Source organism: Oryza glaberrima, chromosome 9 (genome assembly GCF_000147395.1).
Source record: "Oryza glaberrima chromosome 9, OglaRS2, whole genome shotgun sequence".
In the NCBI taxonomy this organism is placed as follows: domain Eukaryota; kingdom Viridiplantae; phylum Streptophyta; class Magnoliopsida; order Poales; family Poaceae; genus Oryza; species Oryza glaberrima.
Genome location: NC_068334.1, coordinates 10949867 through 10969441, shown reverse-complemented (window position 1 = coordinate 10969441; position 19575 = coordinate 10949867). Strand labels below are relative to the sequence as shown.

The 19575-nt window shown below is 41.5% G+C and overlaps 1 protein-coding gene across 2 annotated transcripts; it reads right to left on the bottom strand.

The window, feature by feature from the left end:
• Window positions 1-10009: 10009 nt before the first annotated feature.
• On the bottom strand, window positions 10010-16117 carry LOC127784482 (putative disease resistance protein RGA3). 2 transcript variants are annotated; one of them, XM_052311800.1, is made up of 4 exons: window positions 15368-16117; window positions 14852-14893; window positions 11840-13383; window positions 10010-11761 (listed from the first exon to the last, which is right to left on the bottom strand). In XM_052311800.1, exons 1-4 carry the CDS (start codon window positions 16086-16088, stop codon window positions 10280-10282), a joined length of 3789 nt encoding a protein of 1262 aa, XP_052167760.1. In that variant the 5' UTR covers window positions 16089-16117; the 3' UTR covers window positions 10010-10279. The 2 variants fall into 2 exon arrangements, with proteins under 2 accessions (XP_052167760.1, XP_052167759.1); XM_052311799.1 differs by having other exon boundaries at window positions 10010-13383.
• Window positions 16118-19575: the final 3458 nt, after the last annotated feature.

Below are 19575 nucleotides of genomic sequence, written 5' to 3'. Positions count from 1 at the left end.
TCAATAATTAATCATCTGCATGCATATGCATGTGCACATAGTACTCACAAGGGCATACACTGTGACGGTGATCGGCAGATCGTCCAAAGAAACAGAGAATGCAATTCCTGGAATTTGTAAACGTTAATTCCCCGGACACATCTACGACGAATCAAGGTGCAGCTACTTCATTATTCAGTTCTTTTTTTCCGAAGGTTCTTTTCTTTGTTCATTGGATGAATTGGCGTAAGTATTAGCTGATGCAGTGCTTATCTATGCATTGTATTATTTTATACAAATATATAGTAACAGTTTCATCTCTTGTAATCCTGCAATCAACCCAATCCCGCAATCGCACACGCCTGCAACCAACAACTCCGCATCGTGTACTCCAGACCAAAAAGAATAGACGCACTCCAGTTAAAAACAAAAAAGAACAATAAACATCATTTTTAGTTATATTAAGGCTATATAGCTATATTATTTACACATCATTTTTAGTTTCATACCAGAACTAAAAAAAGATATCAAATGCAAACCTTCGGGGAGATTGATTCAGGAACAGATTAACTATATCTAGCTAATTAACGTTTGTGTTGTTCAATGTTGTTAGCATGGAGATATGGTCTCCCTGTCCCTAGCTCGTCGTTGACTCTCTGGCCGGTTGATCGACTATTATTTATCCTAGAATTAAAGAGATGATGTGATATGTTTAATCACCAAGGAATTGAACTATAAGGAGATTATGTAGTTGTGATCACACAATAGTGGACATCCTAAACTATCCACATCAATCATACTCTGCGATCTGCGTATTGATCAGCTAGAGTTTATACGTTGATATATCCCCAATGGAACTGTGAAACTATGAAAAATATGATGATTGTATTGACACGACTGCACACTGAATTTCTGTGCAAGTGTACATAGTCAGAGAAAAAGAACCGGTCAACTAAACATTTTCTATCCATATGTTTCCTGTGAATTCATATATGCATGATCATTATTGTAATTGCTCCGAAGGATCAGCACATCCGCGTTAAGAGACAGATCAATAATTACAGATCATTCGTGTACTCCGTTTCTTTGGTAGTTCCCAAGACAAACAATGCTCTGTTGCCTGTTGGTCGATCGATCTCACTATCTCAGCACGGGAGGGGAGATCGATATAATTATGCGAGAGAAACTGATTTACCGAATAACTCAAGATATATACAATCTACTCCTTCCGTTTCACAATATAAGTCATTCTAGTATTTTCTACATTCATATTAATGCTAATGAATCTAGACATATATATTTATCTAGATTCATTAGCATCAATATGAACATGGGAAATGCTAGAATGACTTATTGTGAAACGGAGGAAGTACCCTATTAATAAACAAATCATGTCCACGGAAACATGCAGAGTAGTCATGAATATGGCATACTTGATCAGGTCTTCCCTTCTCGCCGAATTGCTCGCCATCGCCGAGACGCCGGTGTCCGGCTGACCGGCGTTAGGGTTTCGTGGGAGACTTGGGAGTGGCAGCGTGATGGCTTAATTTTCCGATATCACGGCCTGCTAATATATAGAGCGAGGTTGATGTGGTCGTTGTGAGCCATTTGGGCCGGCCTCCCTATTGGGCCTCTTGCAAAGGCCTCCCGTGCAAAGATGCCTTAGTCCTCCCCTGCTGAGATCGATAGGAACAAGTTTGCTATAGGTTCCTTAATTTGTCACCCAATCTGATATTCGTCCTTGAACCGAAAAACCAGATAGAACCTTTCCCTAACTTACAAAACCAGTGCAAACGAGATCCCTCGGCAATATTATCCTTTGTTTTGACTGACGTGACACCTACGTGGCTTATTTAACTAAGTCTTCGTCCCATATGGTATTGACTTGGCGCTTACGTGACAATTTGATATGGAAAATAATAAAAACCATGGGCCCACATGTCAGTTATACCAAAAATAATAAAAAATGGTGGGGCTCACGTGAGCCCCACATGGGCCCCACAATTTATAAGATTATTTTTTCGTGTTAATGGCATGTGGGCCCATGGTTTTTATTATTTGCCAGATCAAATTGCCACGTAAGCGCTAAGTCAATTCCACATGGGACGAAGACCTGATCCATGTATGTGCCACGTCAGCCAAAATTGGGGACAATACTGCCGAGGGATCTCGTTTACACTGATTTATAAGTTGAGGGACGGGTTGTATCTGGTTTTTCGGTTTGAATATTGGGTTGTATCTCGTTTGGACTGGTTTACAAATTGAGGGATGTAAAGTGAACTTATAACTCCTCTGCTCAAGTAGGAGTGAGGCCCAAGTAGGACTGAGGCCTATACTTCTTCCTCCTCTGCACAAACGGCGCTGCCACTGCTCTAGTATTCTGATCACAAAGGCCTTTTGCAATGGTTCACAACTTCACACTGGTGACAAGTTGAGACATTGGGATAAATTACTATGCAAGCAATAGTAAATAAACAGCAGCTCACTCTGGCACACATTAGTGTTGAATTGTTGGGAGTATCAAGGAGTTGCAGATGCAGAGACAGAGACAGAGGCAGACAAAAAGACTGTTAGTTAAATGTATGCCAGAGTGAACTAACAATTGATAAACATCACACTCTGGTACACATTTAGCGTATAGCGGGTTGTTAGCGGATTAGTGTATGCGCAGCGGATTGCGGATAGCGGACGCTATTGCGAACGCTAAGTTCCAATAGCAAATATAAGAAAATAACCATAAATATATCAATATTAACATCAATTTCATGTAAAAATTAGAATTAATAATACATTTTTAATTACTCCTATATTTCATAACATAAAAAATATAAAATAACATATAGATATATAAGATAAATAAGATAAACAATGTAAAGTTCTACAATCTATATATGAAGAATAACATTTAAGCGTTATAAACGGTCCAACAAAGTCAATAGCGAACTGTTATAGCGGTTGCGAAGCACTATAATAGGCTGATATAGCGGGCACTAAGTTAAAACATGCTATCTTCAGTCCGGTACCGTATAGTGGTAGCGGTAGACAGCCGCTATTGCGGACGCTACGAACACTATTTATTACCTTGCCTATGCTATAAACTTAACATCGTCATTCATCATCGTCGGTTTCTCCAACTACTAGCAGTGTTCAAGTTTTGTAATCTGTAGACCTCTCAGTTCTTACATTTAAAAATATCTCATTATCTAAAAAAATGTAAACATATCTTGATTGACACCAGTTAACCAGATAATATGTAGGACTATTGAGAACCGTAAAATCTCAGTGCTACCAGTGTAAAAACAGAAATATCGTGACTAATATCAATTTTTTTTCCTTTGCCTTTTTCATGAGTGCTAGCTAGTGGTGCACGCACCGCCAAGGCTCCAGCGTGTTCGGGTCGTTGGTGCAACCTGAGTGTCCTGTGACTGTGACTGCGTCGTTCACCACCGCCACCGTCATCGCCGGTGCAGCAGCAGCAGCAGCTGCATCGTCATGGCCGCCGGCGCCGCCGCCGCCATATAACGGGCGCGCCGCCGCCGTAGGGTTGACGAGCGCAGCAACGGCAAGGAGCATGACAAGGGCCATGGCGACGAGGACGGCCGCCGGCCGGGAGCCTCTCCCCCGTCCGCTCCTCTTCTTGATCTTGTCCGCGAGATCGATCAGCACGGCGATCATCGTCGTCGTCGCGGCGACATCTAGACCATTGTTGCTTGAATATTGGAGATGACCGAACAGGACGTCGGCGGCGACGTGGTGCGAGGAGTTGTCGGCGGCCGGCGGCGGCGCCGCCGCCTGGGGGGAGCTGTCCGTACGTGTCGCACCGTGAAGTCCGGATGCTGACATCACGGAAAGGTTGAAACGTGTGGCCCCATCACCTTTCGGGCGCTGAATTTTGATGAGAAAAGTGCAAAGATATCGTCAATTGCGAGTCAAACATGGATAAACATATCTATCCATTCCACAGAAAGAACAACAATGTCTTTTGCTATGGCCTATTTTGTTCAGTTGCTTTGTCTTAAATAAAATTAAAGTAGCCGATGATTCATGTGCTGTTGCATGTTGATCTCATCTTGCTTAACCTATAATCCTATACTACTAGAGAAAAATTAGTCAATTTATAAAAAAATGCCCCAGAAAATATATATGACATATACCCGCTGTTTTTAAATATGTAGAACACTATTGATTTTTAGACGAGTCTAGCTATTTATGTTGTTTAATAATTTAGTTAAATATATAAAAAATATAAGCCATGTTTAAAGTTCTTAAATGGTGAATCAAGTCACACAATATAAAAGCCAATAGCTTTATATATTTAAATATATTTAGAAATGGAGATACGACGTACTCATGCATAAAGACGCCACCGTACAAATCAAATGTGAGCAGAACAACTAGTTTAGTTTTCATTTTGGTTAAACCTGTCCTCTGAATACTTTTTGAATACCACGAAACAGGATTAATCTGAGTTCATACTAGACAAAACAGGATTATGATCACCTGCTATAGTATTGCAAACATTGACCAATTCGCTAGCAGGTGCGGTGATGGTTAAAGTGAATGTCCACTCGGATTTAATACTACTCCCTTTGTTTTATATTATAAATAACTTTGACTTTTTTTTTTCAAATTTCATTAAGTTTGGTCAAGTTTATAGAAAGATTTAGCAAGATCTAAAAAATCAAATTAGTTTTATTTAATCTAACATTGAATATATTTTGATAATATGTTTGTTTTGTGTTGAAATACTACTCTGTTTCCCTACAAACTCAACAAGGTTTGATTAGAGAAAAAGACAAATAATTTATAATATAAAATAGAGGACGCAGATATAGGGAGGTGAGCAGAGGCCTCCATGGTTTGAAATTCTGCATTGTATTACTGTAGCTCTTCCAAAATCTGGAAAAAAAATAATTAATATTGCACCGCTAAGTATCCTTAGTTGATATAGAGGCTAAAGTTTTTTTTAAAAAAGAATTTTAATTTTACTCCCTTTATCCTAAAATAATATAAGGTATTACCACCATTAACACAAATAACAAGAAAGAACTTAATCACCGGGGTATTGATGATAGATGATTTAAACAAAAGCATAATTGGACGAGAAAGAAGTGCTATGCATGCACGTCTTATATTGTAAGACATGAATAAAAATGGTTGTCTTATTTTTTTAGAGGAAGTATGAACTATGGATTATCTATATAAAACGATACAATTTATTACGGGTGGATTTTTATCCCTCGAGGAGATGTTCCCTCGTTGTTTGCATGTCACTCGAATAGTTACGAAAAAAAATGAAAAAAAATTGAGAAGAAGATGTATTAAAATGGGATAGAACACTCCACAAATTAATATGCAAGTTCAAATTCAACTTCTATATCTCGTAACGGAAAAAACAAATTAAATGTAGCTAGTTAATGTATATTCACAGTTAAATTTGTTTTTTTCGTTGCGAGATGTAGAATTTGAATTTGAACTTGCATGTTTGTAGGGGTGATATATGACATGCTAATATATCTCCTTAACTTTTTTTCATAACTATTTAAGTGACATGCAAATAACGAGGGTATATCTCTTCCAGGTATCAAAATAGTTTCCTATAATTTACCCAACAATTTTTCTTTATCAGCATTTCTTATATGTATTGCATGCTTACCTGGGCCTGGAAATTGAGCGGATACAGAAAGCCCATCAGCGGCGCGCGCTGATCCGGATACGTCGCGTTGCACGATGCCGTCGTCACCGCCAGCGTTCACGACGGCCACGTCGACGGTGTTCCCCTGGACGGCGGCGGGGAAGATCGTGCCGATCAGCGTCTCGCCGCCGTCGTTGGTGATGATGACGGCGGCCTTGCGCTTTCCAACGCAGCCGGAGGGGATGAACTGGCACCTGATGTCTTGCCACGGCCGTGTCGCCGCGGAGGCGAGGCCGAAGAGCGCACCGAGAAGAAAGAGGCAAGGAAGGAGGCGCCGCTCCGCTCCGAGCCGCGGCGGCGCGACCACGCCCTCCGTCCTCCTCCTCCTCCTATCTCCGCCGGCCATAGCTGCGAGCGCGGCTCGGCGCCGGCGGACGGCCGGGTGGAGGGATCGGAATTAATGTGTGAATTGCTCGTTGTGGGGAGTACTGTGCGTTGTAGGCGTAGAGAAGCAGCGGTTGCCTTGCTCGTATATATAGCAGCGGCGACGGTTCTTGCTGAACTTTCTTTGCCTAAGCTGGCTACTCCCTCCCTTCGTTTCAAAATATTTGACACCGTTTAACTTTTTAGTACATATTTGACCGTTCGTCTTTTTCAAAAAAATTTGTGAAATATATAAAACTATGCGTGTACATGAAAGTATATTTAAAAATGAATCAAATGATATGAAAAGAATAAATAATTACTTAAATTTTTTTTAATAAGACGAATGGTCAAACACGTACTTAAAAAGTCAACAGTGTCAAACATTTTGAAATGGAAGGAGTATAAATTAAACTATAGGGCTGCACTTATATTGAGAAGGAGGAAAATTTTTTTTACGACAGATCGACAGAGTCTTACAAAAAAGATAAAGACATTGAAAGAGCACATCTTAGCTGCTGGGGATGAACCAGCTTACACAGATAACAGAACTGCTTCTGCAAGGAAGAAAACTAGGGATAAAAAGGGTCAGAAAAACCCTATGCCATTTTTATTTTCATATTATTTTTCTCGAAAACGAAATCGGAATGGTAGACCTGAAAATGGTAATGATATCGATAATATCGGTAATATCGAAAACGGGACCATCGGAACAGAATCTACCGATATTGGTCGGAAGTCAAAAATTCATGATGGAATTAGCGGAGTGTGGCATAGCACATATTTAACCGCGCATGAAGATGACTTTATAACTTTATTTTTGCATCATCACCCTCCGCATAACACCGTATTATTAATGATAATAAGTTTGACGTACAATATAAAAAACTTTCAACAATAATTCAACATCGATAAGTTGAAGAGATCAAAGTTCAGTAAAGTCCACGTGCCAAGTTCTAGGATTAACAGTGTTTTCCCAGGTCATTTTCCCTTTATAATAGGCTGCAAGCCTACCAAACTTCCTTCATTCATAGGCTTCCAATAGGTTGAGCTGTCTAAGGCGCTGGGGAACTTTCGGAATTTTGGCGAGAATTACCATACAAATACGGCTACCGACAAAACGGTTGGAAAACCTCCATCCCATTTCTGTTACCATTTCCAAAGATATTACCGTTTCCATTTCCAACACCATCGGTTACTGATGTCGACTAAAACGGTCGGTGCAAACTGGAAACGATAGCTGGAAATCTCGAAAATTTACGTACCATTTTCACCCCTAAAGAAAACATCTAACCCATCTGAGCAGAAACAAACAACTACCTAAGAGAAACGCTAGAAAACTAGATCGATATCAACAGACACTGAGGCTCCACTTGCACTAGTTTCTCCAACACAGCTTTACACCACTCTTCCAAAATTGCTCGTTCTCCCTCGCTTAACAGCGCGCTCCACTTCTGCAAAAAATCATAAAGCTCTGTAAACCACCTATAGGGGCAATTTCACTAACACATTATTGAAAACCCAGTCATTTCTAGTTAACCAAAGAGCCCATCACAAGCTAGCAGAAAAAAGAACCCAAACTGTAGAGACCCCTTTCCCCTCACAAGGTTAATGCATTCCCACTGATTTTTTGGGATAGACTGTGATTGTAAAGCCTCTTTCATTGCACACCAAGAAAACAAAGCTAAAGAGCATCTAAGCATGATATGGTTAGTGGTTTCAGTTTTTGTATAAAGTTTGCAAAACTTTTCCTTCCCCCCCCCCCCCCCCCCCTTCCTTCTTGTTTTCATTACCTGCTCAGCACAAGACAGTCTACCTCGCCCAACTAAATGAATGAAATGTTTTATCTTCAGTGGTATCCTACTCTTTCCATACCTCTCCCATTTCAACATCTTTGACCTCCTCCAAAAAAAAAAAAGACCTTTCTCAGTGTGAGGCCAGCACACTCTATCCCTTCCCTCCAACTGAATGTCCCCCCTAGTGATCCATTAGCTCCCCCATCTCCCAAGGGATGGAGGAAATACCATGATCATACCAATTTTGCATTAAAAATATTTATATCGGTTTCGTCCCTAAGAAAAATAACAGGATAATAGAGATCTTTTGAAAAGAGGTGAGCAGCAGATGGAGATGACGACGGCGATCGAGTCTCTGGCTCACGGTCGGTGGTGGACAGGAAACAGATTTTACTCGACCAACGAAACGTACGGCCGGTGTGCGCGCGTTCGCGTGGAAATTTGCTCACGCCCAACGTGCCAAAACAAAGCAGTTGGGAAAGTATGAAATAGTAGAGCCATTCGCACTTGCAGAATTTTTCACACGCTCCCAGGCGATGGATAAATACGTAGTATGTACTAACGTACGGGCCCCTTGATTTTGAAGGCAGATTTGCTACTCCACACGTACCCGCGCGTTTTAATCTATGACCACAAATCGATTTCTTTGCTTTCGTTAATGAAATCTAACCCGGCCGAATCGCTTCTGTAGCAAGTAGATTCTAATCTCCTAAGTGGACATCTATCTAATCTATTGTACTCCCTCATTTTCATATTATAAGTGTTTTGATTTTTTTAATCAAAATTTTAAAGTTTGACTAAATTTACATGAAAAATTAGCAATATTAAAACACTAAATTAATTTTATTAAATTTAGCATTGAATATATTTTCATAATATGTTTGTTTTGGGTTAAAAATACTACTCCCTTCGTTTCAGGTCATAAGACGCTTTGACTTTGGTCAAAGTAAAACTGTTTTAAGTTTATTATGAAAATATATTCAATTATTGATTTGATGACACTAATTTAGTATTATAAATATTACTATATTTGTCTATAAATTTAGTCAAACTTAAAATAGTTTAACTTTGACCAAAGTCAAAACGTTTTATAACTTTAAACAGAGGAAGTACTATATTTTTCTGTAGACTTAGACAAACTTATATGAAATATATTTTCCTGTACTATATTTTTCTTAGACAAACGTATAGGAGAAACGTCTTATATTTTTCAGTACTATATATTTTTCAAAATGACTTATAATATAAAATGAAGGGAGTATATATATGAACTAAATAGTTATAAAAGTATTTTTTAAAAAAATGACAAGATAGACTAACATCTAACATATCACTCCATAAGTTCAAATTTAGCTTCTATAAGTTACAACAAAAACTTATATAACAAACATAAGAAATCAAAGTCTAACTAACATACAAATATTCATGGTGTAATTAATTTCTTATGATTTATTGAAGTTGAATTTGAACTTATGTGTTTATGGAGTGATACGTTGCAATATTGATTTATCTTTTAGTTTTCACTAAAAAGTTTCATAGCCATTTAATTTACATACAATAAACACGTAGACATCCACTATAATGATTAATAAACGAGTTTCCCCTGCTTAATTAATGGGCGTTCAAATTAATGATGCAGGCATGCATATGGTGGCCCTCATGGTGTTATCACGCACGCGCGTGCTAGTCAATAAGTATTAATCACGGTCAGAAATGGTTTCTCTAAGCTTTTGAAAGCCCGTGCATTCCACACGCCATGACGCCACCATTATATTACTAGCTGGACACATGTCATGCGCAGGGAAGATGGTGCGGCTGAGCTGTGCTAAGCTGCGAAGCTCGAGTAGTGCTGGTGACCACTGACAGCGAGTATAACATTACAGCTCACTTTCTAATATTAGCGTATCTTAAAGCCAACGTATAGTAATATATATGTTATAAGATTAGCTTCAATTTTTCTTCTCCTCAATCCCTCACTTATACATTTAATGTATTTATCTTAGAGCATGTGTTAAACTAGTTCTTGCATGAGAGCTAACACTTTTTATTTTTTTCTTACCGCTCTCCTCCATATAAGCTTATAGTAGGCTTATAGCTCACTATTATCCTTGCTCTGAGCATCCCTCTCCAACTAGGTCAAATTTAAACAAGTTTGACTAGAAAAAAGTCAAACAACTTATAATATGAAACGGAGGGAGTAGCTCTGAAGCTGCTGCTGATCTCCATCTTCAAATTAATTCAGAATGTTCCTCTTGTGCCTGTCATCATCTCCACAAGATTTGAAATACCGGGGGTCTATCACCATCTGCACAAGTCTTGGGCATAAGATGGTCCTGGCTTAGTTAGCTTACAAAATGCAAACGCACACTTTATTTTGAGCAGAAATTTCATAGACACAGTTGAGCTCATATGCATACTTTACAGATGATGGGCACAACAACGTTTTCTACTGACTGTCAGCCTGACCACTACGAAACGGCTGCTCCAGGTCTTGCAGCTTCGAGCAGTGCCTGATGTCCACATTCTTTATCCCTGCAATCGACTCTGATCCTCCAACTGTAACCAGTCCCTGGCAACAGACGATCTTCAAGCTCTCGATTGACCAGAGGCCACTCCAGATTTGTGCAGAAATGGACTCGATGCTCGGACAAAACCGCAAATTCAGAGTGGTAAGAGCGGTGAGGTTGTGCAGGCAGCTGAGCGTCGAATCGGAGAACTCCCCACATGCTTCCAGCTTGAGCGATTTCAAAGAGGGTGGCAAGGCCAAGCCTGGCTCCCAATTGAGATTCCAACAATGGCAGATCTCCAGATCTTCCAGATGAACAAAATGCACAAGGTTGTTGGTTGGCAGTGACGCTAATTCCTCGCAATTTGAGATCTGTATTACCTTGATCATTGGCAGACATTCTGGTTGTAGGAAATTATCAAGGCTCGTTAGACTTCTGCACCAGGTAATGGATAGCTTGGTAAGTGATTGGAAACTAACTGAGCTGCTTCTGCTGCTGCCCGTTTCGGAGGGTTCGATCAAGAACAGTGTTGTAGTGTTAGGGCAGGAGTTGATAGAGAATGATGCCAAGCTGCTCAGCTCATCATGGCGAAGCCACATTGGACTCAATCCATCTCCCATGTAAAACTTCACTTCTAGATGCTTGATATTTGAGCTAGGCCGTAGAGCTTCAAGCACTTCCATCTCCTTGGTGCTGTTATGCTTCTGAGGCCTAATTGACTCGTGCCATTTCAGAACCAATGTGTCGAGGTAAATCTTCTTGGCTAGCTCAGCCCCAGCAGCTTCCTCCCGGCTCGTCACGTTGCGAAGGCCGTCGATCTCCAATCCTCCATGAAGGTGGTTCATGTTCTTCAGCTCTTGAATTCCCCTTCCAGGCTTGTCATCAACAGCGTAGTAAGGCATGTTTTGAAGGAGAGTGAGCTTACCTATTTCGGGCACACGTCCAAGTTGGCTGATAAGATCATTCTTCAGTCTAAGCCTCTGCAAGTTTACTAACTTGATGATATCCTTGGGGACAGCATGAAGTGTGCAGTTCTGAGCATCTAAGATTTCCAGCTTGTAAAGACGGCAAAACAAATCAGTCGGCAGCTTGTCAAAGTCGCAAGCAGAAATGTCAAGATAGCGAAGATGTATTAGTTTGCCAACATTGCAAGGGAGCTCCTTCAGCCGGCACGATATGAATCTCAGCATTCGAATGCGAGTGAGATGATCGAACCATGTTTCAAGTACAGAATTAGTAATAATATCGCAGCCAACGCCGATGCACACAATTGACCGCAGCGTCTTGTATGTGTTCAGGCACTCGATATCAGTGCTGCTGAGTTCACCGTTGCCGAGAATTGACACATGACGCACTTTAGGAGGAATTCTCGACATGTCGCTTCTAGACTTGATCATGAAGCAATCATTCCTTGCAACATACTGTGCCATATCATGTAATAAATCATGTATGACATATCTGAAAGATGTTGGAGATCTCTGAAAGAAAGATCGACTCACAAGTTGGTTGAAGTACACATGTCCAATATCTACTGCGAGAATGCTCCTAGAAGGCATCACGAAGCCCACTGCCACCCAGCTATCCACAAGTGTCTCTGCGTCAAACTCATAACCCCTGGGGTACAGAGAACAGAAGGAGAAGCAACGCTTCAAATGGAAGGGCAGATATTGGTAGCTCAACTGAAGGGCTGTGAAAATGCTGGCTTCCTCCTGGAGAGGCCATCCCCACAATTCACTTTCCGATATGATTTTCCAGTATTTAGCATCCAGTTTCAGACTTAATAGCCGTCCGATAATTTTAATACCCAGAGAAGAACCATCTAACCTTGCAACTATACTTCTGCCAATAGGCTCCAGCACTGCATTGCTGTTGGAATTACGAGAACCAAATGTAAGCGTCCTAAAGAACTCCCAGATAGTTTCTTCAGGTAAGCCCTCCAAAAACATGTGCTTTAGTGAGCCAACACGCTCAGCAACCCTCTGATATCTTGTCGTCACCAAAACCATGCTTCCTGATCTAGCATATTTTAGTGGGGCAAGGAAAATTTTCCATCCATGGCAATCTTCTCGGCATGCATCTGTCTGCACATCATCAAGTACAAGCAAGAGCCTCCTTGTGTGATGAATGATGCCATTAGTTAGAATTCTCTGGAGACAACCTAAATCATCCGTTTTCATCTCACTTTCAGCAACAGACCATGCCAGCCTCTTCATCAGCTTCTTCTCATCAAAGCCATCCGAGACACATATCCAAATCAGAAGGTCAAAATGATCCCGGACACTCCTCTCATTGAAAACAAGATTTGCTAGTGTTGTCTTCCCCACACCACCACTTCCTACTATTGGCAAAACAGAAACGTTTTCCAATTTCGCTCTCTTGCAATCAGGTACTGCATGTACCTCAGTGACCTGCTTATCAGTTGGACTGTTCTCTTGCAAAACAATCAACTCAATCAATTCCGACATCTCTTTCTGACGCCCAAAGATTGTTTGCTCCTCTGCGAAAAGATTGTCTTCTCGGCTGATTGATTCAATAATAAACTGCTGCCGTTCATCATACAAGCCCAGCTGTTCCATTTGTCTTACGAGATGTTCGAGCTTTCCTTGGATTTTATCAATTTTTGTTTCATGATAATCTTGGACATGAAATAGAATTGCATGACCCTCGACTTTATTCTGGAATTCATGGTAATTGATCTCATCCAACAGGTCCTCTGCACAGTTCACTGCATCTTTAGCATCCTGCAGGAGCTGGGCAAAGACGTCCTTGTGGAACCACCATTCAGCATGTTTGATAAAGGTGTGCATTTCAGTGAGAGTCCTCTGAAGCACCAGCCGTTTGTCCTGCACCCGCCACTGTTTGTCTCTGTGGAGACGTGAATTGGTATCATCAGACTGCTGCACGGCACTCTTTTCTGATGGCTCTGAACTACCATGGCCTTGTAGTGTCTGCATGGGCCAATCACAGTTGAGCTGTACAGCATCGGTTTCCATTTTCATCTCCGGTGTGGTGTAGCTCAGTGGCTCCATGCTACTAAAACTCTCTGCAATGGAAGGCAACAGAAACTTACACCTAGAAAAATAAAGTCCAAGGATAACAGTAATAAGGAGTTCGTTACATACTCTTCGAGTAGAAGGTTTGAACTGTTGAATTAAAAATTGAGGTGGTTACTAGAAATTTCGCCAAGAAAAAAACCCATTTCTTAGAGGCATACTTCATGACATACATGTAATAATACTGGTAGAAAATGCGCATACTCGGCACCATTTTATCAACTAATTGGAGACTGTGAAATCAATGTGTGTTTTAACTATTAATTTGTAATGATTATTGGCGAAGTGGTGTTCTCTGTGTGGGACCGGTCAGACCGGGTGGATAGAGTCGATCAGATCGACGAGTGTTGTTCGGTCAGACCAGTCGGCCCGACGGTCTTGTAAATCATGTGATGATTTAATCGTGGTGATGAAAAATTGTTAAAGGTAAGTGTTTGTGAAAATAGGGAGAATAGCATTTTCGGTTGTCGGCTCTATGTGCCGGTCAGCCGGTCTGACCGGTGGTGATTAGGCAGTCTGACCGGGTAGCCTGACGGTCAGACCGGCAGACTCTAGGTGGGAGTCGGTTTTGGGCAGTTTTCATGGAATTTGTAGATTGATTCATGGTTTTTATTCATATGTGTTACTATTGTATGCTGATGTGACTAAAGTTGGTGTGAGCTTGTACTCAGACATGAAGTTTCTTTGTTGTTCATGTGTGTCGACGTTTTAGATCACGACTACGGTGTTTGCATGGTATGGGGATCGTTGGTACCAGGGTATATTTCGAATTTTAGTTATTTCTAAATTGTGTTTCTATATGGACTCTATACTCTTATTTTAATATTCTTAATTTTAGTTATTTATAAATTATATTTCTATATGTACTCTAACCTAATTTTATTTTTTTTATTTTTTAATTCCGAATTTTCATTAGTTCTAAATTGCATGTCGGCATGGACTCTAGTCTCATCTTCCAATATTCCTTATTTTTTAATTCCGAATTTTAGCTATTTTAAATTTTGTTTCTATATGGATTCTGTTTTTCTTTTTTTTCAATTAATATGAGAGTTTCTAGGCCGTGAGAGCGAACATTGAGGCTCATTTTTGTTACTTTAATAAGTTAATAGATTTCCTTCTCAAGCGCTCTTGTAGTTATAGCAGTCGATTCATTATTGTTCCTACTAGTAAACCATTACTGAAAATTCACAAAATTTCATTGTTAAGTGACATGGTGAAAGAGATGCATCAGTGCATTTGAAGCTACCTCCTCCACCACCAAATTGATAGTCACAACATGCATCACTAATCTAATTATCTAAATTGCAAATTTTCGCCTTTGTCTACGCATTATGCTGATCAAGTCAAGGGAACAGTAACTCTGTTTGTTTTTTTGTGTAATAATAGCAACAAATCTGGAAGCAAAAGGAGAGAACTCGAACAAAAAGATGATGTAAAAATCAAGTGAAATCCAGTTACCTCTTTGCTCTGTTCTTTGCTGCCTTGATGCCACGGACTTCTCTGAAAAATAAACCACGAGAAAAGCAACATGAATCGATGAACCTACCAAACGGACCAGCTCTACTAGCACGAACACCAAACACCTCAAGAACACGAATCAGGAACAAGTGGACACCACGCAAATTATTCAAATTCCCCCCAAAATTTCAGTATGAGGAAACACTCAATTTGAGTAATCAAAACTCAAAATTTTGCGGCAATTCAAGTCGTCAACGCAAAGAGGACGCACTGAACATCTGTGCGATAGGAACCAGAAAGATTCCCACCTTTTTGCGTCCTATGAACAGCGTAAACACAGATTCGTCGTTCAAAGCTAATGTTTTGTAGCAAAAATATTTCCATTTTACCGCCGAAAAGTGCTAAGAGCTCGAATTCATCGAGGAGGAGGACCAGACGGCCAAAAACTCTGCTTTATCACCAAAAATGATTGCAATTTTTACCAATCAAAAGGAAAGAAAGTCAAAGGCAGCTCACCTGATATTGGCAAGGCGATCAGCTGTCCGTGCGGTGCCTGTGCCGGCGCAGCTGAGGCGGCGGCAGTCACCGGCGGAGCCTCCTCCTCTTCGTCGTCCGAGAACAGCGACTCCTCCGCGGCGGGGCGGCCACTGTCGAACACCTCCGTGTCCTCCACCTCCTCCTCCTCCACGGTCGAGCCGGCGGGGTTCACCGGCGGCGGCGGCGGCTCCTCTTCGTCGTCCGAGAACATCAACTCCTCCGGAACGGGGCGGCCACTGTCGAACACCATCTCGTTGACGAAGGCAAGCCTCCGGCTGTCGAGTATGTCGTACACCTCCCGGTCGAAGAACCCCGGGAGGCGCATCTCCCGCCGCGCGTCGTTGTGCATGTCCCAGAACGACGGCTCCCAACCCCCCGCCGCCCCGCGCTCCCACCGCTCGATCTTGTTGTAGTCCCGGGCGAGGTTGCTCCACCGCTTCCGGCACTGCGCGGTGCCCCTCTCCACGCCGTGCCGCCGGCAGAACTCCGCCACCGAGGCCCACTTAGTCTCCAGCGCCGCCGCCGCCTCCCCATAGCTCGCAGCGGCGGCGCGACCCATCCCGCTCCCGCGGCCCTCCACCGCGTGTTTCCCCTCGATGAGCACCAGTATCTCCTGCCGCGTCCACCGCGGCAGCCTCGGCGGCTTGGCGGCCGACGCAGCCGCAGCCGCGTTGGCCGCGCCGGCGGGGTCGCCGGACATGCGCGCGTGCTTTTGTGCCGGAAGTTGACGTGACGGCGTGAGGGTGGGTGGTGTAACGGAGAGCTAACGACGGTAGCGATCGGGAGAGAGAGAGTATACCAGGACACGTGTGCGTACGCGCGCGTATGTGTGTACTTGTGGGCAGTACGCACGTGACCCTCTCGGAGACACCTCACATGCATATGTCTTTTGTGCCGTCCTCCTCACGCGCTCGCGAGCCATGGAGGCGCCGCCGCGTTCGTCGACCCCGTAAGATGTCTGACGCTCGCGCCAGCCACCGGTGGTTTAGATGGGCTGCAGCCCACCGCTGCACCCCCGAGTCGTCGCGTGCACTTTTCCCGGCAAGGCGGCAACGACAATAGCCGGCGGCGCGACTGCATGGTCTGGTCACCTCTCATCTTCACCGGAGTAGATGATGCAGCTAAAACTCTTAGAATAGAACTCACATTGATTGTGAAAGATCAAATGATCTCATATATATAAGTGAAAAAATCTCTCAACTCATTAGCTATCTTTTGAGATAGAAAATGTCTTTTATGATCTTATAATTTATATTAGAGTCTGACTAGTTCAATGTCTTTCACCCGAGGGATAAAATGTGTAAGGATCTGATAAACTATAAGTGCCAAAGTGTATGAGGATCTGATGGACCATAAGTGCCTGCGGAGCCTGTATATCTCAGGGACCGTGGGGTGTATGAAGGAGCATATTGTTGAAGGGCAAATAACCTAATGACTCTAAAATTATGCTCTATCATGTTCTTATCTTGCTACTGCTATTATTTTGACCATCTTTTCTTCTGATTTTGTTTTATCAATTAAAAATTTAAATTTCATAAAATAGCAACTTCAGATAATATTTTGAAGCAGTAAATAATTTCAGCTGAAAAAGTCATGAACATAGAAGTTGTAAAACTCATTAAGATATACATCTTTTATTTTGGTCATTTCTTCATCCGACAAAGTGATAGTAATATTGTTCACAAAATTTAGATATATTTATTAAACTAAAAATTTAGATATATTTATTAAACTAAAAATTTAGATATATCTATTAAACTATATGAAGTCATCAACAATAAAAGCTATAGATCTCGATGAGTTGTACAACTTTGTTGTTGATGACTTCTTCAGTTGAAGTCATTTAGCATTTAAAAATGATGTTTGAAGTTGTCATATTTTGAAATTCAAATTCAAACTGTTCAAACAAAGTCATATAGAAAAATGACCAAAATAAAAGTTATAGATATTGACGCGTTATACAACTTTGTTGTTAACAATTTTTCCATTTGAAATCATTTACTACCCGAAAAATTATTTGAATTTCTTATATTTTAAAATTTAAATTTTAGATAGTTCAATCAAACTCGGTTGGAGAAATGAGCAAAAGAAAATTCTACAACTTTTTTTTATAACTTTTTCACACGAATTTAACTAATACCATAAAATTTGATTCAAAGTTCTCAAATTTTCAAATTAATTTTTTTAATTTTATTTTCACGTGCGGGCCTCTTAAGTCGACAGCGCGCAAAAATACCCCTCTTTCTTTTCCCTCTCACTCACTTCAAAATTTTCACCGTCCTCCCCCTTTATTTTTCACTCCTCTCTCGCCTATCCTCTCTATCTCTTTCTCTTCTCTTCTCCTCTCCTCTCCCTCCTCTCCGCGCGCGGGAGGCGGCGCGACAGCGTGCTCGGGAGTAGGCGGGAGGCGGCTCGCGACGAGGCGGCAGGATCGAGAGTGGCCGGGAGCGGGGGTGGGCTCGGGAGAAGTGACGGCAGCCGGGAGCGACGGCGAGCGGCTCGGTGGACGGCAACAGCCATCGTGCTCTCGGCGGTGGGCGCGCGACGGCAGCCGGCCTCGGCCCAGATCTGGCGGCGGCGGCCGTCCCCTACCCGGATCCGTGCGATCCGACGGCAGTGGCGGCGGCGGGCGGGCTCGGCGGCCGGGGGTGGGGAAGAGGCGTGGCGGTGCCGTCATTAGCAAATGTTTACTATAGCAACACATTATCAAATCATGGAGCAATTAGGTTTAAAAGATCCATCTCACAAATTAGTCGCAATCTGTGCAATTAGTTATTTTTTTAGCCTATATTTAATATATCATGTAGGAGTTCAAACGTTTGATGTGATAGGGTGTAAAATTTTGGGGTGAGATGTAAACAGGTTCTATGTAACAAGCAAAAGGTTGTTTTGGGGGTTTGGACAAAACCTTTGGATGACAATGGGGGACACTGCAAGGAGTGATGATGTTGCCTTAAGGAGTTGGATTAATTTATTGTGTGATTAAGACCTGTGATTAGAGCACAACAATACCCTGCGGGTCTCCTACCGTCTCTATCAATCTTTGTGATGGGATTCTTTTTTTTCAAGAGGTTTAATTTTGGCCATTTTATTTTTGTAGTTAAAAAATGGAAAAGCTATACGTACTAACTTTTTCTTACTAAATTCTTACTAACACTGATGTGTCATGCTATAAGACATGAGTACATCTAGATTTTTTTTAACTTCTATCTATTTAAATCAAACGGTTGAAATGATTGTTACAACGGTTGAGATGATTGTCAGTAAAAGTTTAGTAAGAAAAATTTAGTATGTGTAGCATTGCTCTTAAAAAAATTGACAAGAATTGACAGGACTATTTGATTTGTCTGTGCACTTGACACGTGGAATGTCAGTTAGCACTAACCCTCTTCAATTAGTGCTATAATTAACTTGCCCCTAATGGCTAAAGTTCCACAAAAAAGACAAGCACAGGATCGGATGCTGCTACTAAGAGAATAATATGCCAGACTTAATTGTTCTTTTTGTGAAAATTGTGAAAAGAAAAAAAGATAGATGGGACCAGTGTAGAACATGTACTATCTGCATGAATGATATCATGATGATGGTAGGTTTTGCGGAATAATTAGTACAGGAAAAGCACATTGCTTCATTGGTTGTTTCTAGGGGGGGAAAGGTGTCTCAGCTCAAGAAGAATTTGATGAAGACACGGAGAAAGAAGATGACAGATACTATGAAATTAAAATGAAAGGCAACATTTTCGGATGATGATGCTTCTCGACATGGCAAACACTACACAAGATGCGGTGCAAGCATTGTTAGATTAGATGATCTGAATAGCACTCCGCTTAATGATAGGGAGCGGTTGTGAGGATGAATCATTTAATGATGATTCTGAAGGTAATCTTGTCATAAGGCAAACTCCATATATGATCTTATACTCGCTCCGTTTTAAAATAGATGTGTCGACGTTTGATGTCGCGATTCCGGTATTTGCATAGTATGAGGATCGTTGGTACTAGGGTATATGCGAGACTTAGGTAAAAGAGACAGAGACGAGGATTTTTATACAGGTTCGGGCCCCTGAATTGTCAGGTAATAACCCTACTTCTGTTGGCCGAAGCCGGTCATTTCTCTTATTCACTATAATTACACCAGTAAAATATTTGGGGTAGCCTATCTAACTGTTGTCGACTTGGCGGTCTGAA